The 25,075-nt window shown below is 40.6% G+C and overlaps 1 protein-coding gene across 1 annotated transcript in view; it reads left to right on the top strand.

The window, feature by feature from the left end:
* The window catches only part of CLCA4 (chloride channel accessory 4), a 36,394-nt gene that overhangs the window by 369 nt on the left and 10,950 nt on the right, over positions 1-25,075 (top strand). Inside the window, exons 2-9 of the mRNA XM_070941075.1 lie at positions 8,242-8,382; positions 10,759-10,909; positions 11,798-11,906; positions 13,095-13,248; positions 13,327-13,548; positions 15,118-15,342; positions 16,887-17,064; positions 23,494-23,600. Coding sequence (XP_070797176.1) covers positions 8,242-8,382; positions 10,759-10,909; positions 11,798-11,906; positions 13,095-13,248; positions 13,327-13,548; positions 15,118-15,342; positions 16,887-17,064; positions 23,494-23,600 — 1,287 coding nt within the window. The remainder of the gene's footprint in view (positions 1-8,241; positions 8,383-10,758; positions 10,910-11,797; positions 11,907-13,094; positions 13,249-13,326; positions 13,549-15,117; positions 15,343-16,886; positions 17,065-23,493; positions 23,601-25,075) is intronic.

Genomic DNA, 25,075 nt, shown 5'->3' with positions numbered 1-25,075 from the left:
AGACTGAATAGGCACAAATCTCAACTAATAAACAAGTTTTCTAGCTAAAATATATTTGTTTAAATTGTAGCTATAGCTGTATTTTTATTTCTCTCTAGTGATCATGCAAATTGACTCTGTCTAATATTTTATTTAATTGTATCCTGCCGTTATTATTTTTACACATAGCTCAAGGCAACAAACATATTCAACACACCCTCCTTCTCCTATTTTCCCCATAACCCCACATCTGTAAGATGTGTTGGGCTGAGAAAGAGTGACTGTCCCAATTGGTCATCCAGTTGATTTAATGTCTAAGGCCAAAGAACTCAGTTTCCTGCTCTCCAGCTTGCAGCCTTTTGTCCTTTTTGTAATGCTTTCCTCTATTTGGTGATGTGAAAGTGTACCCCCTGCTTTTACTATAAAGTTCCACCATTCATGTTTATGAAACTCCAAAGAAATTCATAAATGTTTCAACCAACTTGATTGCTCAACCCCAAAATGCTGCGCTTTATCATATGAACTTTGTGTCCCATTTTAAAAGTGTTCCATGCTCAGATGAGGCTAATTGTTAACTACTACTCACCCTCCTTTTACCTCTTTGAAGGAGAGATGAAGCAATTCTCCTTCATATCATATAATTGTAATAATTTGATCTCTGGCGCAATATATCATATTAGTGTTGGCCTTTCCCAGCCTGATGTTTTTGAAGTTGAATTACAAGTCCTACCATTTTTAATCAATATGGCCAATGAACCTGTTCACTGAGATTATGGGAACCAAAATTCACTCCATCAGAAAGATACAAAAAGTGAGGAAAATGCATACAAATAAGGTGAAAGAAAAGTATTTTTGATATATATGTTATGTGTAAATGCCCACCATTGCCCATCCCAGGTATGACAAGGGTTAACACCACATCCACCTAGATCCTCCCCTGACCCCTCCTTACCTTAGCTCCGCCTCCCAGGTACATAAGACATGATCCAGGAGTCCAGAGGTCACTTCCAGCCAAATACCTGTAATAGAAACATTGATCAATAAAGAGAATTGATTCACTGCATCCTGTGTTTGGAGTTATTGGGTAAGATCCTAGAAAATAAGTCACAGGTTGGTAGCAGAGGATGGTTTACCCACAACTCACAGAGATGGCAGAATCAAGAACCCAGACAGAGGCAGAGAGAAGAATGGCCACCAGAGCCTACATCAAGCAGATGAAAGAACTGCGGGCTCTCGAAGGTGCCACAGCAAGGACCATCACAACTGAAGACGATGGAGACTACAACCCAAGTCCACAACTCAGGGACGAAGGGCCAAGAGAAGAAACCTACTACTGCGAAAGGGCAGAGCCACCAAGCAACGAAGAATTCCGATCCACCATCCTGGAGATGATGGAAGCGACTGCCAGCAAAGAGGAACTCATCGCAAAACTCCATAGCCTACTCGAAAGCAATGGAGCAGCAATGAGCATCCAGCAACAAAGAGAAGAAATCCCCAGCCCGGCAAGAGGAAGATATCCCCAAGCTGAAGTTCCAGACGTGGAGGATTTCATTTCTGCGCCATGCTCTCGGCGGCCATCTTGGAATGGCCAACAGCCAATGGGAAGCCGAGATTCAAATTGAATGGCGGGAAACAACGAGAACCCCAATTTCGCTGGGGAAGACCCCCAAAACAATACCCAAGCAAGATCACAAGCCTGTGGGGGCTCACCCATCGAGCCCGAAGCAGGCGAAACGATCAAAAACCTGGCTGCAGCACTCGGCTCAGCACTCAAGCCCCCAGGAGCCAGAAAGAAACAAACCAACGCTCAACACCCCCAAAAGAACAGCAGGGTAGCCACCAGAACCCTTGCAACACCCCTGCAGACACCACGCGGGACAACGCACCCCAAAAACTACACCCAAGACCCGGCCGCCTGCAGGACTGAATACCCGCAGGATTTGCACTCACTACCCGCCGCACCAACTTCCCTAGGCCGCGGAATGAGGAGAAGAAACAATGACTCACCAACCACGCGGCCTCCACCAGGCTTCCTGACCCATCCGGAGGTTCCCCAGCGTCGCCCAGGATCCACCGCCGCTGCCGCTGCCGCCGCTACCGCATTGCCGAATCCGGGAGATCCTCGACTTATGACCGCCGCTGCGCCGCTGAGCTCCAGGGATCCTCGACCTGCAACCGCCTCGCCTCCTCGCCTTCTTCCAGTCTTCAGCCAAGATGCAGGGGCCCAGCCATGGCATCCGACGCCCAGGGAGGGCTACGGGCCCGCCAGGAGCGAGCCCAGCCCTCCACCGGCAGGCCTAGGCCTAGGCCTGAGAGCAGCAACAGGGAGCTCCTCACCAGACGACCTCCAGCGCGAAATGAGCCTCACGCATGCCCAGTCACCACCTACAGGAAGAGAAAGAAACATAGAGATAAGTACAAGGAACATAGAGACAAGTCAGTTCAGACTGGCAACAAGCATTCCCCCAGCATATTGCGAGTTCACTCACATAAAGAACCATGGACAGCACCAGACTGTAAGTAACATAACTTTTACTGCTGACAATCACAAGTTGAAATTAGATGGTTCCCATTTTTTGGAGTGGAACCATCAACTGCAAATTGTTTTTCTAAAAGAAAATATGTTGTACTTATTTGATGACCCACCAAAGAAACCATGGACTTTTGAGATTGACTGTTTGCACTACATGGTTTACTATCTGTTAATGTCTAGCTTGTCACCCAGCATTTACCCCAGTCTTGGCCGCCACTTAACCGTGGCAGAGATATTACAAAAAATATTTAATTTGTTTTACAGCAAGAGTGCTGCCACTACAACCAAAATATCCAGGGAATTTTACTCAGCCAGGCATAAGGCAGGGACACCCATGGGGGAGCATATACTCAAGCTAAACGCCACCAGGGCATAACTCATACAAAGGGGGGAAACCATTTCTGATGATAGCATGAAAAGCATCATCATAAACTCTCTAGACCCCAGTTGGGAGAACTTTATCATGCAACTGGATAGTCTCAACATAGAGCACCTCTCTTTAGAGACATTATCCAATAGGCTGATAGCGGAGGACAGCCTGAGAAGGGACCGCTCATCAAGCCGCAGGGAGAACAGACCAATAAAAAGGGTAGACTTCCAGACCAGGGACCAAGACAAACTAGAATGCTTTAACTGTGGGTCTAGGAATCACTATAGGAGAGATTGCCCCAGGAACCAGAGGGACAGGGACTACAGCTACCGTAGGGAAAGACAAGGCCGCAAATCAGGATACTCAGACAGGCGCTCCCCAGAAAGCAGGTTCAGGCGCAGGGACTCACCCTACCCCAGGGATAGGAGAGGATATAGGGATAGCGCCAGGGATAGTCAGACTGGGTCACTATATGAACTTAGAGACCACCAACACCCACACACACAGACAAAAGGAAAGAACACATGGCTTATTGACTCAGGAGCCACCAACCACACCACCAACAATAGAAACATATTGGAGGCATTCACGCCTAAGGAATACCACATCAATGTGGCCAATCAAAACAAGGTATTGGTGAAAGGAGAAGGGAGCGCACACATAGATGGAATAGGGAAGATAGAGGGGGTACTATTCATCCCAGAAATACCCCACAATATATTAGCAACACTCAAACTAAGTAAAGACTTGGGCATTGAGACAACCTTCAGGGAAAGGAAAGCATACATGACCAAAGGAAAGAGAAGCATAGGGAAAATCATCATAGAAGGGGGACTCACATACTTAGTACCCCAAGAACACACAAACACTAACTCAGAAAGTAACGAGAAAGAGACAGATACGCCCACAGAAAATAGAGGGGGTGAAGGAGAACACACTGCAGGAAGCAAACCCACCACAGACACAACACACAAAGAGAAACCACACATTGGCAAACCCATTCATGATGGGTGTGCCCACTTACTGCACAGAAAATTAGGCCACACTAGCTTCCCAACGGTACAAAAGATGAATGAATGTTCAAATGGCTTACCATTAAAGAACTGTAAAAATTATTTGGAGTGTTCTGTGTGTAAATGTTCAAAAATCAAAACCAAACCAAGGCCCAAGAAGGCCTCCCGCACCACCAACTCAATATTCCAATTAGTTCACATGGACGTGGTGGGACCCATGAGACCCTCTATTAAATACAAGAAGAGGTTCTTCCTAACCATAGTCAATGACTATAGCCGTTACGGATTTGTGTACACCCTCAATCACAAAAGTGAGGTGTTCCAAAAATTTAAAGAGTTCTACAAAAGGGTAGAAACTCAACATAACGTAAAAATAAAACAAATCATGACAAATAGGGGCTCAGAGTTCCTATCAAGGGACTTCTCCAATTGGACAAAGAAGCACGGGATACTACACTTCTCCTCTTCGCCTTTTTCGCCATTCCAGAACGGAGTATCAGAACACAGGAACAGCGTATTACAAACAATGGTAAGGTGCGTCTTAGAAGACGCCGGACTAGGGCAACACTTCTGGGCAGAGGCACTCACATATTCTAACTACACACTGAACAGAATATGGTCAAGCGTAGTGAACAAAACTCCCTACAAGGTCATGTACAATAGGAAGCCCCAGATAGCTCACCTGCACATATCTGGGGTAACTGCAGAGTACACATACCCAAACAGTTAAGGAGAAAAGGGGACAAAGTGTCAAGGAGACTAAGATTCATGGGGTATAAGTCCGGAACCAAAGGTTACAGGTTCATCGACAAGGACAACAGATTTGTCGTGTCCAGATCAGCTGTGTTCCACGAGAACACAAACTGGTCAAGAATACACCTCAACAAGGTACTGCCCTGGCAAGGAACTGATGACAATGTTAGAACCAATAACAAACCAGACACAACCGAAAGCGAGACACACGAGAAACAAAAACCCAAACACAAAAGGGTAACCACCAAAGAATGGAAAGAGAACCACCCCATCCTAAAGGTAAAAGTAGATACACTCACTGAGAGGGAAGCCCAACACATGCATGACTCAGAAACAATACCCAGCAGGCCCATAAGACACAACAGAAACAAATTACCAAAGAGATTCGACGATTACATACTCTCAATACACGCAGGCACCACAACACCCAACTCCTACGAGGACATCCTTAAGTTACCACAAGAGGAAAGGGACAGATGGGAGGAGGCCATAGATAAGGAGATGAACAGCCTGAGAGAGTTGAATGTGTACACCCCATCCAGAGTGCCAGAGAACAAAGTAGCCATTGGGACTAAATGAGTCTTCAAAATCAAAGAGCTAGAGGACAATAAGAAACTGTACAAAGCTAGGCTAGTAGCACAAGGGTTTGCACAGAGGTACCCAGAGGACTACACTGACACGTACTCACCCACGGTCAGGGAAGAGAGTGTAAAAAGTGCTCTAGTAATAGCCACAATCCTAGGGTTAGAAGTCTACCAGTTCGACGTGCAGACAGCCTACCTCCACGCGAAGCTAGATAAAGAGATCTTTGTCAGGGCATCCTCAGGGAGAAACACACAAGGGGAGGACACGTGGTTGCTGAACAAAAGTCTATATGGGTTGAAACAGTCTGGTAAGAGGTGGTACGAGTGCCTAGCAAAGATCCTTAAGGACATGGGGTTCACAGCCACCTCCGCCGACCTGTGCTTTTTCATCAGGAGAGAGGGTACATCCATAGAGTACGTGCTCATCTACGTGGATGACATTTTGTACTGTGGCCAGCATAAACAAAATTGTGACGAGTTTGCCAACCAGTTGGGGAAACATTTTGCACTAAAGACTCTGGGGAAGGTGAACAAATACCTGGGTGTCCAGATTGATAGAACTCAGAAGGGATTCAAGATCTCTCAAAAGGAGAAAATACTGGACCTGTTAATTAAATGCAACATGAAGGAAGCCAAGCCATGTGACACGCCAATACACATTGACTTCCTGAAACACATGAATGAGGAAAGCGAGACATTCAAGGACAATGCCCTCTATAGGTCTGTTGTTGGGTCACTACTGTATATAGCTAATTGGACTCGACCAGACATCCTCCTGGCAGTCAACCTGCTATCCAGACATGTCAGCGATCCAAAGATGTATCACTGGGAGGGTGTAAAACGTGTGCTCAGATATCTAAAACACAGCATGGACGCATGCCTGAACCTAGAACCAGAGATGTCCAAAGAACCCATACTAACCTCCTATGCAGACGCTGACTGGGCAGGCGACACAAAAAGTAGAAAGAGCACATCCGGCTACGTATTTCTCATCAACGGCTGCCCAGTACACTGGTACACCGGAAAACAAAACCTGGTAGCCACCTCCACAGCTGAGGCAGAGTACATCTGCCTCTCCAAAGCAGCCAATAACCTGACATGGTTTGACGATCTACTTACCAGCATATGGACCGAACCGGCCTACCCGATAGTAATACATGAGGACAATAAGGCAGCCATAGATATATCCATGGCAGAAGCAGTAGGCCAAAGGTCCAGACACATAGACATTAAGCACAAGCATGTCAGAGAATTAACGAACATTGGTTTTAACAAGGCTGTACATTGTGAGACCGCCGAGCAAGCTGCAGACATCCTGACCAAACCTCTACCCAACAAACAACACGCTTACCTTACGTCTAAATTAGGGGTACGGGTACAAAACATACAAGCAGGTACAACTGTTGGGCATTTAGAGGGGGATTTGTTATGTGTAAATGCCCACCATTGCCCATCCCAGGTATGACAAGGGTTAACACCACATCCACCTAGATCCTCCCCTGACCCTTCCTTACCTCAGCTCCGCCTCCCAGGTACATAAGACATGGTCCAGGAGTCCAGAGGTCACTTCCAGCCAATACCTGTAATAGAAACATTGATCAATAAAGAGAATTGGTTCACTGCATCCTGTGTTTGGAGTTATTGGGTAAGATCCTAGAAAATAAGCCACAATATTAAACAAGATTGTGAGCTTTAGCAAGGTGATTTTACAGTTTAGGAATGCATAATTATTTCATAGTTTTATTTTTAATGGAATTTATTCACATTTAAAGGTAAAATATTTAATTTGTTTTAATAATTTCTCAACATACAGTAGCAGATAAGGCTATTTCCTGAATGTCAAGATTTTGTTAAGTGTTTAAGAAAAAAATGAATATAGAAAGGACAGAAAGAGATGTAAGAACATAATTTGTGATTTTCAGATTCTGGGAAGTTGAGGTATAGGTAGAATCATCTGATCTTTCAGAGTTTTTGAGACTGCATGTGAAACCCCAAAATAAATATCAGATCACACGAGAGTGCTAAGTGGAACGAAATAAATGCAATGTACAGAACCAGGAGTGGGCTGCTGGGGATTCGCAGGGGTTCAGGAAAACCTCGAGTTAAGATTCTGTGAAGTTCGGAGAACCGCCAAGTTCCACTCTAGGCTGGCCCCACCCCACCCCACCCGCCCCACCCATCCCAGGAGTCCCCACATGGCCCATTTTGGATGCAGGTAAGTGCAGGGCACGGGCGGAGGCTCAGCGAGGGCAAAAAATGGGCCTACCAGAAGTTTGGGAAGGCCGGAGATGGGCCTGTTTCCAGCCTCCAGAGCCTGAGGAGGCCATTTTCGCCCTCCCTGAGGCTCGAGAAAAGCCTCCGGAGCCCAGGGAGGGCAAAAAGCCCCCCCCAGCCATGGTGCAGGAGGCCAACTAGGCCACGCCCACCATGGCCATGCCTACCCAGCAACTGGGCAGAGAACCCCTTGCTAAAATTTTTGATTCATAAGGTTGCCAGGTGTCCACTATTTGAGCGGACAGTCCACTTTTTTCACATTATGTTCACTATTTTTTTTCACAAAATAGTGGACATTTTTTTTATTCAAAAGCTTTATGATTGTATATTTTTAATATTTCTCAACGTTGTACTGAAATTAAAGAATTATTCCTTAAACACAAAGAATTAATCAAAGCTGCGCAGTCAAATAAAAAATACACACGACAGCAAAGTAAAATGTAATTTAATATTTTACATATTATTATAATATATTTGATGTTTTGAATTTTAAGTAAAGTTTTGAAGTGATTGTTTTAATACGTGTTAAAATGTTTGTAAGAAAATATATAATTTAATTGTAATTTTTTTTTATTTTTTTACTACTTAACCCCCCCCCCCCCCGCTTGTCCGCTATTTTTTGGAAGCAGACCTGGCAACCCTATTTTTGAACCTCACCTCTCTACAAACACTAGGCAGTAACTATTGAAAGCTCCACAACAAAGTAAATATATTTGTATTTTATGTTCCTATTAGGATATGGTTAAAGAAGCATCTAATTATCTCATCAAAGCTACAGAACAAAGATTTTACTTTAAGTCTGTAAAAATTATAATTCCATTGACATGGACACCCAAACAAGAGTATAAAAGAGTAATAAGAGAATCCTACGAAAAAGTAAGTGAGAATATTCTTCAAAAATATGTGATATTTTAAGAGACAGAAACTATAATATAGATTTTGTCCTTATAACTCTGTTGCCTTCTCCAATTGCAGTTGCTTTGAAAGGGTATTTGCCTTTTAAGAATCCTACCAAGGGAGTCTGAAAGAGCTGGATAGTTTAATCTTCAGAAAAAATAATTGAGATAGAATATAGGTTACTTTATAAATACTAAAAAGGTGACCGATTTAGAAGATAAAGGGCTTTTCACTCACTCTCTTTCTCATTCCAGAGGTCTGGATAGAGAATAATAGATTTAAGTTATACAAAGACAGATTCTGACTAATTATTACAAAAAAAATGTAATAACAGTTTAACTATGCTGATTTTATTAAGATTCTTGCACTGAGTAAGTGGTTAATAGCCTAAAAAGGCCCTTCCAAATGTACGATTTTAAGATACTATAACTGTGACATTCACAGGGGTTCAGGGGTGGGTTCTACTTATCTTTACCACCAGTTCGCTATGGGAGCGCACGTGCGCTCTCGCTTCGCTCACGCACCTTGCTTCTGCACATGTGCAGATCACTGATAATGACATCCGGGGCAGTGGGCAGGGCTTCCCACCGGTTTTACTATTGGTTCATGTGAACCAGTCTGAACCGGGGGCAACCCACCAGGGGTTATGAATCTAAACTCTATATTTACAGAAAATTCGCAATTGAATCAATGTCAGCCTACAAGGTGGCCCATACAAAGAAACAATGCTAGGTCAGGACTAGTTTTATTCTAACACCTACAGTAACAGAACCTTGCAAGTCTGAATGTGCTTCCCTCTACCCTCACTTTATCTTCATGTGAACTAGGGAGGAGTATGTCTGATACATTTTTTTCAAGTTACTTTCTTTGGCTTGGCCTGGGCTCAAGTCCCACTTATCCAACTGTTGCCTTGACAGAAGCTCTTCTCCCTCTGGCCTGCCTCAATGCCAGGCCCTGTGTCCAACCGACAGCCCCACGAATCATGTGCAGCCCTGGAAAGCTAGTAATACAGTCCCACAAGACCAGGGGTGAAATCCAGCAGGTTCTGACAGGTTCTGGAGAACCAGTAGCAGAAATTTTGAGTAGTTTGGAGAACCGGCAAATACCACCTCTGGCTGGCCCCAGAATGCGGTGGGAATGGAGATTTTGCAATATCCTTCCTCTGCCACGCCCACCAAGCCACACCACGCCCACAGAACTGGTAGTAAAAAAATTTGGATTTCACCACTGCACAATACCCCCTCCCACAATAAAGGAAGTTTATTGTTATTTATATACTTTAAGTACATTAGCTATATTTTATGTGCAGCCCAAGACAATTCATCTTCACTCAATGTGGCCCAGGCAAACCAAAGTTTGGACATACACGTCCTATGACCTTTGCAGTCAAACAATGACAGCAAGTGCCTGTTTGTGAGCATTATGCTCATTGCTGGGAACAAATAATTCCTGACCTTTCTACACTAAACTTAATTTAATGGACTATTGGGGGAAGATATAAGATATATCCATTATTCCCAAAGATATGCTAAATCCAAAAGTGCTTCCTTGGGTCTATTTATATCACTTATATAACAATATAATTAAGGCAATGATGTAATTTTCACCGTTTATATACTGACAACATTATAGAAACCAATACAGGTAATATAGTTTGTTTTACTTCTGTAATGACATTATTAAGGTGAAATTAACATACATTTATCTGATTTATCTGAACCATTTGGGCTGTAACAGATTTGCCTATTATTTTCAGAAGGGAATGATATCTAGATGAAAATTTTACTCAATCTTTTTCAAGTCTGCTAAGTAATAGTCCACTAAATTAATGTTTTACGGTAATTGGTTTCTTGTTGTGATGTGAAGGTTCTTTCCTAAAGTCTAACAAAATGACTTGGTATTACAAAGATGTTGCTGATATTGCTGAAGAATAACTGTTCTCATCCCTAAATATTTCCCCTGCTAATTGTGGCTGAAAGGAATTATGGGGGACAATAGTTCCCCATCTCTTCTATTTATTTAAATGAATTATTGATATACTTAATGTGAGTAAATCATATGAATATCATCCAAACCTTTTATTATTATGGTGATCCAAGTTTCAGATGCAGTGGGAGTTAAGTTTGACTGCTTCCATGCCTATGTGTAATATCTTGTCAATTAAGTATTAAAAAAAGATGTATTCATTATAGGTAATTTCAAGGCTAAAGAATACTGAATAGTATTCATTTTACTGAATAAAATGAATTTCTACGAGGCGGTTTAAAACCAGGGATAAATTTGTATTAGCAAACAATTAGCTACTTTTTCTTCGCTGATCTTTAAAATATGTCCATTATTATTATTTTATTTTAGGCTGACATCATAGTAGCTGATTCTCACTTGAAGTCTGGAGATGATCCTTACACTCTGCAGTTTGGAGGGTGTGGGATACCAGGAAGATACATTCATTTCACGCCAACATTTCTGACAAATGACAAATTGCATGATATTTATGGATCTCGAGGTAATATAATTAATTGGGTTTTTTTTTCATTCTCACTAATGAAACCTTCAATAGGCAGGGACTGAACAATAACCAACAAAATAAGAAAGTTCATGAAAAAATAAATGTCTAATCTCCCTTGGTTGCTTCTTTTAAAAAAAGAATAAAAAATTCTTTTTTTAAATTCAGGCAAAAGTTTAACAAAGCTCACATTTTAGAATGAACAATACAGTCCCCAGCCTGAAGCTATCATATCCTGGGTCTATTCAGAGGATGGCCAGATTCAAAAGAAGGCTGGATGTCTGCATGTTTAGTGATAGGATAGAAAAGGCATTTTCAATTTTGTGCAGCAAGTCATCTATGCTATATTTAATGAATTTGGAGTTGCATCAGAGGTGGGTTTCAGCAGGTTCTGACCAGTTCTGGAGAACCGGTAGCGGAAATTTTGAGTAGCTCGGAGAACCGGTAAATACCACCTCTGACTGGCCCCGCCCCCATCTATTCTCTGCCTCCCAAGTCCCAGCTGTTCGAGAGGAAATAGGGAGGGAATGGAGATTTTACAGTAGCCTTCCCCTGGAGTCAGGTGGGAATGGAGATTTTACAGCATCCTTCCCCTGCCATGCCCACCAAGCCATGCCTACCAAGCCATGCCACGCCCACTAAGCCACACCCACAGAACCAGTAGCAAACAATTTTGAAACCCATCACTGGGTTGCACATAGACTTAAGTGCAGCTTCCCTTCCAAAAACTTCCTTAGTGGGATCACCATTAAATTCCCCCCAATAATGACAGTTCCAACAGCCTTTAAACACACATACACACATACACACATAATACCAACTTTTTACTGACTATTGTAAATTTAAATTATTGTGTTACAATTCAGTTGTTTTACTTTTTTCTTACAGGTAGAGTCTTTGTTCATGAGTGGGCTCATCTCAGATGGGGTGTCTTTGATGAATATAATTATGATGCTCCTTTTTATGTTACTAAAGAAAAGGAAGTTGAGGCAACAAGGTATCTTCCTAGACTTAAATTAACCTAATAGACTACAGTGACTAGACTTTAGTACTTCATCAGTTTTCTATCAGTTTCTTGCCTCTTGATCAAGGATCCAATTATTATCCAAATAATAATTATTGTCACTCTCTTGGTTTGTTAATTATATATCCCTTTCAATTATTAAGCTATTAAGACAATGGTTTCTTTTGTATATCCAGTGTGACATCTTTTTCCATATCATGGGAAGTTTTGTTTATAATTAATTCAAAAAAACTTATTTCAAAATTATCTGGGCTCTTAGTCCATTTGTTTTGCTTTTCTTCAAAAACACTTTTTTTTAGTTCTTAAACTTGTAGTTTAAAGATTTTCTGTCACCAAGGATTGAAGGAAATTTACCTGGTGCTGTAAAACAACTGAATCCCAAGGTTCCTAGTAGCTGAAATGCAGTTAACAAGTAATTTTCAAAAGTGATTAGAAAAGGAAGGATGCAAACTTAGTCTCCTTTCAAAGGAGTCCACTGTGATTTGAGCAAGATGGTTAAACCATCTCTCAGAACTTCTCGCAGAATTCCTCCAAGGACCCTCATCTTGGGAGGACCAGATGTCTGAACCATTGGTGAGTGATCTCTTGTCTGTAAAAGAATTTTCAAAGAGTTGGTCTATTCACAGATCTTCATTCCACCATGGTGGCCAGCTCTGCTTTTCTTGAAGCCATCTTCAGTTTCCCATTTCTTCCCTAGAAGTCTCTAGAAGTCCCTCCAATATCAATGTTCAAAATTGTCAATACTCTTTTTCAAAGTTCAAGCTTGCAGAATATAAACATCTACTGATTTGGATGGGAGACTGGGATCACTCAAGCTTTAGGCTAAGCTGGGAAGTTGAAAAACATCCTGGAACAAGGCAACAGCAAACCACTTGAGTACTCTTGCAAAGAAAATGAAATGAATGTACCCCAAAAGTTATCAGGAGTCAAGCTCAGTAGTGGGTTTCAATTTAGTTTGCTACTGGTTCGCTTGTGCATGCACAGAAGCGTCCGGCTGGTGGGTGGAGCCTCCCACCACCGCCGCTACCAGTTCACCCGATCCGATGTGAACCAGTAGCAGTCCACAACTGGTCAAGCTCAATTTGAAACAAAATTTATCTTTTTATATTGATGTCATAATTTTTCAATGTAAATTATGTACATTTTTATTATATCATTTAGATGTTCAGCTAGTGTCGCCGGTATTTACATATTTCCAACTGGACCAGGACAACACAAAAACTGCACTCAGAAGTATGAACCAGGATGTCAATTTGTAGCTGATAAATCCCAAAGCACTCCAGTGTCTATAATGTATATGCAAAGTCTACCTTCTGTAAGTATAACTAATGCAAAGCATTTAAGTCGATCCGATATTTGTCCTCCTGATGAATTCTTATTTTTATATTTTTAGGTTACTATGTTCTGTAATGAAAGCAATCATAATATTGAAGCACCAAATCTGCAAAACAAATTCTGCAACTATAAGAGTACGTGGGAAGTAATTATGAATTCCACTGACTTCGCCTCTTCATCTATAATAAATACTCCTCCACCTGACCCCACTTTCACCTTGATGCAAACACGTGACAGAGTTGTCTGTTTAGTGCTTGATGTTTCTGGAAGCATGGGAGGTGTAAGTATAGCATTAGAAAATTCTTTTAACAAAAAACTTCAAAATGATTTTTTATAGGAATGCTGGGTTAGCTGTTAATTAATTACTGATATTTAACCACTTCTAATTAATATGCGTTTCTTTTCATAAACATTAGCATTTATGAAACTGTAGTAAATTATAGTTGCTTAATTGTTGTGAAAAAGGGGAAAGTTATCCAAGAGGATAGATATGATCCAAGATATTATACAGGCCTTAGAAGCAGGGTTTTGTAAGACAGTTGGAGAGTGGGGAAGATGTCCATGCTGTATCCACACATCTGATTTGTCATGCCCTCTTCCTGCCCTGAACTGCTACCCTAAAAGCCTCACAGTACTCACTTAGTGTCCAGTTGGAAAGGGTTTGTGGTGTGCTGCTGTCCATAAAGCAGTATGGAACATGGAACTTTGCAACATTTCAATGATTGGTCATTGGTCATCCCCAAGTGAAAGCTCATCTTCACCAACATCATCCACTGTTTGAAAATCCTCCTCCAACTGGCATGTGCAATTCTCTGGGGTTACTCCATCACTGCATTTTCTTTCTTTTTTTTCTTTTTTCTTATTGTACCATTGTCCAACAATACTTTAAAAGGTAATTCTGGGTCAGCCTTTGACCACTCGATCATTAAGGCAGCAACAAGTTAAGTTTTTTAATCTTTTGGCACCATCAGTGCATTTTTTGCTGCTGGATAAGGATTTTTGAAGAGTTGGAGTTTAAGAAAAACATTTAGGTGTGGGGAATCGGTGTGGAAGCTGGAAACTACTTTAAGAAGATTATTTGAGGAAAGGAAGTGAAGAGCTAGGGCTTCCCTAGGAACAGCAATTACTGAAAAGAGAATTCCCTGTGATATAGGTCAGAGAAGTACAGGCAGTCCTCGACTTACCACTAAAATTGAGCCCAAAATCTGTGTTGTTAAATGAGACATTTGTTGAATTTTGCCCCATTTTACGACCTTTCTTGCCACTTTTTTGTTAAATGAATCACTGCCAGTAGAAAAGTTAATAACTCAACTGTTAAGTGAATCTGGCTTCCCCATTGACTTTGCTTGTCAGAAGGTCGCAAAAGGAGATCACATGATCAAGGGGCTGCTGCAAAGGTCGTAACTCTGAAAAACGGTCATAAGTCAGTCATTTTTCAGTGTTGTTGTAACTTTGAACAGTCACTGAATGAAATGTTGTAAGTCGAGGACTACCTATACAAAGGCCAAGTCCTCTCTGCTTTAAGCCAGGAAAGCAATACTCAATTTCAGAGTTTCATACTTTCTCATCCAGCTAATCACCAGTTGACCAATTCATTTTAAAATAGAAAAAAAAAAAACTACAGGGGAGCCAAAGAAGGCAGTCTCTCCCAAATAACATAAATATTTAGTTACAGATTTTGAACAAACTGTTGGAACTTTGAGATCAGGGTTGGATAAAGGCCAGCTGTTTCTGCTTTTAAATTAATTTGGCCAAAAGAAAGGCATTTGAAATGATTGTTCAGGCGGTATTGACAACTGACAACTTTGTCCTTCTTCCTCATCTTCCATCCCTTTTCCTTTCTATGTAGTATAACCGCATTACTTATCTCAAGGATGCTGCAGAATTGTTCCTCCTACAAATTATTGAAATTGGTTCCTGGGTTGGAATTGTAACGTTTCAAAGTTCTGCCACCACTAAGTCTCCCTTGAAACAGATTGACAGTGACAACACTCGGCAGAATCTTGTGAATTTTTTGCCTACCGCAGCTGGTGGAGGGACTAATATTTGTGCTGGAGTGCGCGAAGGATTTAAGGTGAAAGAAAACATACTCCCATTACTTTTATTTCTTTTTTCCCCCTAGACATATGTTGTGTAGTGAGTTCGTACAGGTGTTTTAAGAGAAACACGAAGCAATTATATCATCCAATCATTGTAATTTTTTTTTCAGCCTGATAAAGCTGGGTTGGCAGTATTCACAGGTACCACAGCTTTGATAGATGCCTACTGAAATTAACACATGCACATAGACACATTTTAAAATGACAAATCTCATTATCACAGTGTTCTTTTATGGCGATCTGATGACATTTTGATCATTTTTTAAAACTTAAATTGCATTTATTAAATTTATTTTGGGGGAGTATCCTAGGCAGCATCCAATGGAATTCATGTCCAAATAAGATCCATCATCTCCTATCAGTGTGAAAAATGAGGGGCAAAAGGATGCCATTTTATCCAATGGGAGTTTCTCTTCCTAATTATTAAAAAAACAATTAGAAAGTAGTATTTCCATATTAGTTTTTGAGAGAGACTGGCAGTGAAATTCTTGTTGACTGGATTAGCCTGCAGGCTAGTTTCTGATATATGATTCACTTTGAAGCACTTCTTACAGTGAAGTTTCAAAAGCTGAAAATATCAGAATGGCGTTTAATAACAGCTCTGTGTACTCTTTTCATATTTAGTGGCATACTACAAGTAGCCCTCAACTTATGACCACATTTCTGTTGTAAGTAAGACAGTTGTTAAGTATGTCATGTCCAATTTTGTCACATATTTGTCATAATTTTAAGCAAATCACTGAAAAGTGAATTATGAGGTTGTTAAGTGAATTTGGTTTCCCCAATTGACTTTGATTGTCAGAAGCCAGCTGCGAAGACCTCAAATGGTGATCAGATGACTCTTGGATGCTGCAATTTGTCACAATATATGCTGGTGGCCAAGTGCATGATGCCCGTGGGGATGCTATGATGGTTATAAGTGTGAGGACCAGATATACAGTAAACAAGTTTTTTCGGTGCTGTTGTAACTTCAAACAGTAACTAAAAATGGTTGTAAATTGAGGGCTACCTGTAGAAAGAACTTTTTCCTATAAAGAGAAGAGGAACATGCCTCCAAACGCAGATCTTATAAACAGTATCCCACAAGGCACTCTGCGAAGAATGGAAGATGAAATGTGAAGCCATCTCAACCTTAGAGTTGACAAATTCTTTTCTTTAGCTTGAGTTAACCTCATTAATCATGACATAAAATGTATGCAGTATGTTCAAATAGCAGCCCCCAACCTTTTGGGCATCAGGGACTGTTCTGTGGAATGAGGTTTTTCTGCACGTGGGAGGGGGCATTGTTTTATGTGCTGCCTGCATCCTGCGGATGGGGCTTCGCTTGTTTGCATGGCCCGGTTTCTGGCAGCACTACTTTATGGCAGTTAGAGAAATGTGCTGTCATTTTTATTACAAATTATTTATATAATTATTCTATGAATTTTATCCAACTTCTTCATTTTAAAGAGCATTCTGTGAGTTTCATACTGCATTCCCTGTTCTACTAATATTTTATTTTATTTATTTTTTAATACAGGTGATTAGAGCAAGAGAGGGAAGTACCGAAGGGAGTGAAATTGTGCTCTTGACAGATGGAGAAGACTCAGGAATGCGATCTTGCTTTAATGAAGTTAAAAGTAGTGGAGCAATAATTCACACCATTGCTTTGGGGCCAAGTGCTGCAAAAGAGCTAGAAATGCTGTCAAACATGACAGGTAAAGACTACATACTTTGAACGGCTTCCAGTGTTACGCAGTAACAAGTGGTGATTCAGAAAATGTGATATTATCCTCATAGTCACCATATGTTTTATTTATTTATTTATTTATTTATTTATTTATTTATTTATTTATTTATTGCGATTTATATGCCGCCTTTCTCCCTAGGGACTCAAGGCGGCTTACAAAATGACAACTTCAATACAAATCACAATACAATACAAAATTAAAATCAGTAACCCAATTAAAAAATGATTTAAAATTATACAAGTGTACCCCCAAATGGATCAGTTTAATTGGCGGAAGAGCCACGTCTTCAGCTCGCGACAGAAGGAAAGAAGGTCGGGGGCTGTCCTGAGCTCAGTGGGCAATCCATTCCAGAGGGTCGGGGCTCCCACAGAGAACGCCCTCCCCCTGGGGGTCGTCAGCTGACATTGTTTGGCCGACGGCACCCTGAGGAGGCCGACTCTGTGAGAGCGCACAGGACGATGGGAGAACGGCTGGAGATGGTCCTGCAAGTACCCCGGGCCTAAATCATGAAGGGCTTTATAAGTGAGCACCGGCACCTTGAAACGTATCCGGAGTGCCACCGGTAGCCAGTGCAGCTCACGCAGGAGAGGTGTTACACGGGAGTATCTAGACGCCCCCATAACTACCCGCACGGCTGCATTTTGGACTAGCTGAAGCCTCCGGACACATCCCAAGGGCAGCCCCATGTAGAGGGTGTTACAGTAGTCCAACCTAGAGGTAACAAGGGCGTGAGTGACCGTGGCGAGGGCATCCCGGTCTAGGAACGGGCGCAACTGGCGCACAAGATGGACCTGTGCGAAGGCCCCCCTGGTCACGGTCGTCAGATGGTCATCTAAAGACAGCCGAGAATCCAGGAGGACACCCAAGTTGCGGACCCTATCGGAGGGAGCAAGGATTTCACCTCCGATCATTAAGGATGGAACCTCCAGATCCCGGGATGCCGGCATCCACAGCCACTCAGTCTTGGAAGGGTTGAGTCTAAGCCTGTTCCTCCCCATCCAAACCCACACCGCTTCCAGGCAGTGGGACATCACAGAAAGGGCATGTCATGTATTCTATCTTCAGGTATTCTAAAATGATATTACAATAATATCCAAAGTACACAGTGCTAATACCCAAACTGTATTAGTTCTGCTCCTTGTCCCATTCTCCTTGTTCTCCTTGTGTTTTAGATAATTTCTAAAATATATTGTCCTGACTACATGTACAACACAACAGGATTCTCACTTGATTTTTGAAGAAAGCAGTGAAGAAAGGAATAAGGACCTAGGCCTTTCTAAACACAATCACTTCAATTTTTAATAAATAATTTATTTGTATAGCACAGGGAAAATCAAGCTTGTCCGAAAACAGACTTCTGCCTCCCAATTATCAATGCAAAAAATCATCCCAAATATTCTGAGATCACCGAACTTCGCACAAACTCAGTAATCTTACTCTTCAGTCTTGTTGGCAACATCATCTAATTCCTTCTTCTTCATTTAAATGAAAGGAGAGTTCTGCACCTCCAGAGAAGAAATGGTAAATTGACAAAAATTGCAGTAGAATGAAGAGCCAGGTAGTAAGCCAGCTCTTCATAATTTCTCTCCAGACAAGGAGTGGACTTGAGATCATCCACAAGTGGTCCAGACAATTGCTCCTTACAATGAGACTGCAAAACTGTAGATTTAGAGTTCTGGGAGACAAGGGAATACTCATCTAACTCAAACCATAATTGGCGCCTTCTAAAGGACACTCAGTTCACATACTTTCTTTTTGGAAATTGTTTGTTGACTGCTCTTCTGCTATTGGGAACCTTTGGATTGATAGGTTTTATAACACTCTGTGAGTTTCCTTCAGTCCTCATGATTGAAGATTTAATTACAATTTTAAGGTTTTTTTTTCTTTTGGAATAAACAGTAAAAATTACAAATAGACTAAGAGTCCATAAAACTTTGAAGTAAGATTTTGAAATTAGTGACAAGAATACTTCCATGGGGAAATGTTTTGTTTTGAATTCTATTTGGAAAAAAAAACCATGATGGGATAGGACTTTGAAGGTTGGATACTACAGGGAACCATTATTACACTTAGAAGAAAATGTGATTTATTAATTGAGAAGGATTTTTTTTGTAACATTGGACATATTGAAGAATATTTTTGTTTGCCTCTATGTATAGACTCTGTTTCAAAGGTATTATGAAAGAGGAACAAGTTTTTTTTTTATTGAAAAAGTTTTTCAAATACAGATTTTCCCCCTTTTTTCTCCCCCCCCTCCCTAACCCCCCCTCACCACCCGTCCCCCTGTGACTTCTTCAAAGTAAGATCCAAATTCATAACAGATTATATAATACTTTACCATCCCTTACTCCATCCCCCAAATACTGACCCTTTCTTTCTAATAATATTATTGCATCCCCCTTTTACCATACATTTCAAAATAACATTCTACTATAACATTGTATAATAACTTCTGATTTAGCATAGTAATATTATTATGACTCCCAATTTAGCAATAATCTGCCCTTTTTCTCCTCCCCCATACATATATCTGTATATTAATATAACATTTCAAAACAACCTTCCACTTTAAGACTATATAATAAATCCTAATTTAACATTTAATCTTTTGTGTATATTAATATAACATTTCGAAGCAGCCTCCCCCTATAAAGCTATATAATAAATCCTAATTTAACATTTATTCAACTCTATCCATTTCCTCCATTCCCATAAATATATCTCTTAAACATCCCTTTTCTTAAACTAAACAATCAATAAACTAGCCTGTCTCCACCCACTTTCCTACAAAATTACCATACATAACAATTCTTAATATCTTTATTCTTCTGCCCACCCTACTAAAAAAATATTCCCTTATATAGATAAAATCGATGACTTTAAATTTATAATCCATATAATGTCTTCTTTGATGTCTTTCCACTGGATTGTTAACTCCATCACCCATATTAGGGTAACATAACATCCTGATTGCAACAGAATGTTCAAAATCCTCAGTTATCATCTGCCCCCATCAGTAATGAATATCTTCGTGTATATAAAAAAAGAAAACAACCACCCAAGTGACATTATAATTGTATTCCATATAATATCTGTAGTAGTGGCTTTCTTCAGGATTATTATTTCCCATCGTCATAATGGGGTAACAACCAGATCTTCTGCATGCCCCAGCATAGCTCTCTTGCCATGTAGCTCAGCATAAACATAATATATTTATCAAAAAAATCCAAAATAGATAATTCCAATCCAACAATTTAAGGCCCTTTTCACATCCCAAAATTACGGCATTGCAGAGGTCTGTCACTCTCCTCAGGATAATATTAACCAATACTTCGCCTCAACTATCTTTTCATGTATTCAGTCATTTTTTAAATAACTGGCTTCACTGTTGCCTAATTTAGAAATTTTTATTTTTGTGAGACCTATTTCTTTTTTTCTTGACTTTTTGTGGGTTTGATCTCCATCCTAATTTCCTTTCTATGAGTTGTATATCAACTGATCGGTTTTCGTTCTGATTTATGACTTGATCTTGTTGGTTTTGCTTTTGTGGCTCATATTTCTTTTCTATAAGTTGTGTATCAACTAATTGGTTTCCATGCTTGTCTGTGACTTGATGAGTCATCACATTAGAATCCGATGCCACATCTCTCTTATTTATAGATAATCCAACTGAGGCATCTAAAGAATCCAAAGGCGATTCATCTACAGAGGCCTCTGTAGCTCGATATTTTTCCTTTATTTCCAACTCCTTCTGCTTATCTTGTGTTGTGCATAAAAATGTTGAGCTCATTTTCAAAAATTTTTGATGAAATTCTTCCGCTTTTTCAACAGTATTTAATTGGTATCTTTCTCCTTGATATCTCAATATTATACCAACTGGAACATCCCACCTAAATAAATTTTTTTTTTTTAAGCTCAGTCACCAGAAATCCAAATTTCTTTCTTTCCAATAACATCTTAGGCGGTAACTCTTTATATATCCAAATCTTTCTTCCAAACAATTGCAAAGTAGAATTAAAAGATTTTTGCACAATATTATTTATTATTTCTTTATCTGTAAAATAAATCACCACATCTCTAGGCAGTTGCCTTTGCTTTGCAATCCAGGAATTTATTCTATAGACTCTGTCAATCCTACAAAATACTTCCTCAGGATGAACCTTTAAGATCCCAGCCAGAATTTCAGAAGATATTTTCCTTAAGTCATCTCTGTTATTTTCCTGTAATCCTCTCAGTCTAATCGCATATTCTGTGAGATTATGTTGCATCATTAAAACTTCTTTTTCAATCCGTTGTTTTATATTTTCTGCATTACAAGTCTTATGATCAGCTTCCATTTTAGGTTTTTCTTCTAAGCTATTGTCTTGAGTGTTTATCAAATCATCTTCAATTCTTTGTATTTTATTGTCCAAATTATCCTCAATTTCCTCCATTTTAGACTCTAATAAATTAATATTTGTATCCAACTTCATAGCAATTTCTGAAAAACCATTAGTCACTTTTACAATCTTTCGTTGCAAAGTATCAAACTTTAATTGCACCAATTCTTTAATTTCCTGCTTAAATTTTTCAAAGTTCTGGTTCACAATCTCATCCCTTCTTACAATCTCTTCCAAGAGAAATTCAATTATATTAAAATCAGTTTTCTGAGTCTGTAGGTTTAGAACTTGTTCATATAGTTTGTAGACGGGGAATTCCCCCCCCACTGCTTGTTTGTCTGGCTTCGTTAGTCTAAACGCCATATTTCCACACAGACAAACTCTTTTAGAAAAGAAAAGCAAAGAAAAAAAAAGCTTCTTTCCAAACAAGATCAATATCAAATCTCTAGGAAAGAGAAAACACAAAAGTGTAGCCAGGAGTATTTATTCCGCTACTTTGTGGCTTAATAAGAAACGGAAGGACTCTCCCTTTTCAGCTTTCCCTGCTCAAGTCTCGGCAGTCGCCATTTTAAAATTCTTTTTTCCTTTTTTCAGTATCTTTTATAAAGTAAATGAAAATACTTGCGATTTAGGGTCACAGGTCCAGATCTCATCCTCTTTAATTAATCTGTTAATTTTCTTTAAAGAGCTTGTTCTCGTCGCCTGGCTCTGCAAAAAAGCAGAGGTCTCCCGAAGCCCGGAGCAGCGGCGAGGGAAATAGGGAGCCTCATCTGCTTCGCCCCCAAGAGTAAAAAAAAAAACCTCTCGGGGCTTCTCAGAGAGCTCTACCTGCCCTCACCTGCTCTGTCTCACATTTCCTTATGGAGTTTTTCGAGCCGCCTTTCAGATGTAAAGGCGGCTCTTTACAGGCGACGGGGCTGGCAGTCTCAAAGAGGAACAAGTTTTAACTGACAAAATTGAGACTGAACTGAAAAGGGATTAAAAATGACAGACTGCAAGAATGATATGGAAAAAGATACTCCACTGGACACAAAAGAAACCAGTTGATGTCGTAATAATTAAAAGGGACAAATAACAAACCAAGAGAATGACCTGGATAATTTTCCTATATGGCATTTACAAAAGAGACTTGTTAAAGCCTTGAACAATTTTGTAAGAAGGGATAAAAAAATAAAAAGAAATCAAGCACTAGAACATGATTTGAAGATCAAGATATAAAGTTTATTGTTATTGTACGTAGTATATACACAGTATATCCATACAACAAAATTCACATAACACCTAGAGACCAAGCTCGACACACATGTTAAAATGAAAAGGAAGGAATATAAAGTTGGTTTATTTGGACAAGGTTAGAAGAGATATGTTCAGTGGTGGGTTGCCCCCGGTTCGATAGAACCGGTAGTAAAATCGGTGGGAGGCTCGACTCACCGACCCCGATGTTACCAGGAACTTCAGTGCATGCAACGGGGCGCGCACAACCCCGTTGCGAACTGGTAGTAAAGGTAAGTAGAACCCACCCCTGGATATGTTGCTATCTCTAGTAACTCCTTAATGGACTTTTCTGATCAGGACTGAATGACAAATCTTTAAGGATTTGTTTATAAATAAAAGATTGGATAGGGGAAGAAGAGATCATTTATTGTATTTTAAGTGGCGGCAATAAATTACTAAAATTGTTTATACTTTTGTTGAAGGGGGAAGTCATTTCTTCATATATATTTCCTTTTTACTTATTATATTCTTATTTTTTGCTTTCTATTTTTTCATTTTTGCACTTTCAATTTTTTCTTTCCATTGTTTTATTTTTTTAGTTTCTGCTAGTTTTTATCTTTTTAATTGGAGCTATTAATTATTATTTTTTTAAACAAAAATGAGATGGTCTGCAAGTGACATTTGGATTGTTGCTGGTCCTGCATTGCTGATCTCTAATGTAAATATTGATCCAGCATTAGGCACAATGCAAATATTTTAGTGAATCTCATAGATTATCTCAATTATTTCAATCTTAATTTAGGGGGATTAAAATTGGCTGCCTTTGATAATCCAGATCCCAATAGCCTCATAGATGCTTTCAGTGGAATTTCATCAGAAAGTGGAAATATTTATCAACAGTCAATTCAGGTATTTGAAAGAAATGTATTTATTTTTTAAATGTGTATATTACCTGATTCTCAACAACACTGGATGATCAGTAGCTAGTAGGGTTTATACTTTCTCAAATCTATTTGCAGTGGTGGGATTCAATATTTTTAACAACCGGTTCTGTGGGCGTGGCTTAGTTGGGGGTGTGGCTTGGTGGTCATGTGACTGGGTGGGTGTGGCTAGCTGGTCATGTGACTGGGTAGGCGTGGCTAGCTGATCATGTGACCGGGTGGGCGTGCCTATGTGCATAGGGACTACTCAGAGGGCTGAAAAAAGTCATTTCTGACTGATCCTCGCACTTTTGACCGGTCCTCGCACTTATGACATCCTCACATTTATACTCATTGCGGCATTCTTAACAACCGTGTCAATCATTTCACCACTACTTCTCTTCACCACGGTGACAAGATAGGGCGCAAAACATAAAATGTGAGGACAGTCGTAAGTTCAAGGACTGGTTAAAAGTGCGGGGACCGGTCAAAAATAACTTTTTCAGCCCTCTGAGTAGTCCATATGCACATAGGGACTACTCAGAGGGCTGAAAAAAGTGATTTCTGACCGGTCCTCGCACTTTTGACCGGTCATCATTTATCTTCTAGTCCAGAGATCTCCAACCTTGGCAACTTTAAGCCTGGCAGACTTCAACTCCCAGAATTCCCCAGCCAGCTATGCTGGCTAGAGAATTCTGGGAGTTGAAGTCCACAAGTCTTAAAGCTGCCAAGTTTGAAGACCTCTGAGCTAGGGCTTTGGGGCCAGCCTTTTGGGGAGGGGGTCCCATTCGGAGAGACCCCCTGCCTCTCAGGAAGCATCAGGCCCAGGCAGAGAAAATTGCCAAGGTTGGAGATCTCTGGACTAGAAGACCTCCAAAGGTCCCTTCCAACTCTGTAATTCTGGTATTGGCAAGCAAGCACAATTAAGCTACTTAAATCCTCCAGAGCAGGGGTCCCCAACGTTTTGGACCTCAGGGTCCACCAAGTTCATAATTTTAAATTTCATGGACCTCTAATACGAATCCAGCGCATCGCTTGCTGAAGCACCTGGACTCCCAGTGACGGGATAGGGTCCTTCAGGCACTCTCCCCCCCGCTTTCTCTCTCTCTCCCCCCCCTCTCATTCTCTCTTTCTCTCTCCCCCTTTCTCTCTCCCCCCTTTCTCTCTCTCCCCCTTTCTCTCCCACTCTTTCCCTCTCATTCTCTTTCTCTCTCCCCCTCTTTCTCTCTCTCTCCCCCTCTCTCTCCCACTCTTTCCCTCTCATTCTCTTTCTCTCCCCCTTTCTCTCCCTCTCTCCCCCCACTCTCTCTCTCATTCTCTCTCCCCCTTTCTCTCCCTCTCCCCCCCACTCTCTCTCTCATTCTCTTTCTCCCCCCTTCTCTGTCTCCCCCACTCTTTCTCTTTCCCCCCTTTCTCTTTCTCTCCCCCTTTCTCTCATTCTCTTTCTCTGTCCCCCCCTCTCTC

The sequence above is a fragment of the Pituophis catenifer genome, unplaced genomic scaffold (assembly GCF_029215685.1).
Source record: "Pituophis catenifer annectens isolate HBS135680 unplaced genomic scaffold, rPitCat1.0.hap2 SCAF_3, whole genome shotgun sequence".
Lineage (NCBI taxonomy): Eukaryota > Metazoa > Chordata > Lepidosauria > Squamata > Colubridae > Pituophis > Pituophis catenifer.
The sequence above is the reverse complement of the archived record's forward strand: the minus strand, read 5'-3'. Positions and strand labels throughout refer to the sequence as shown.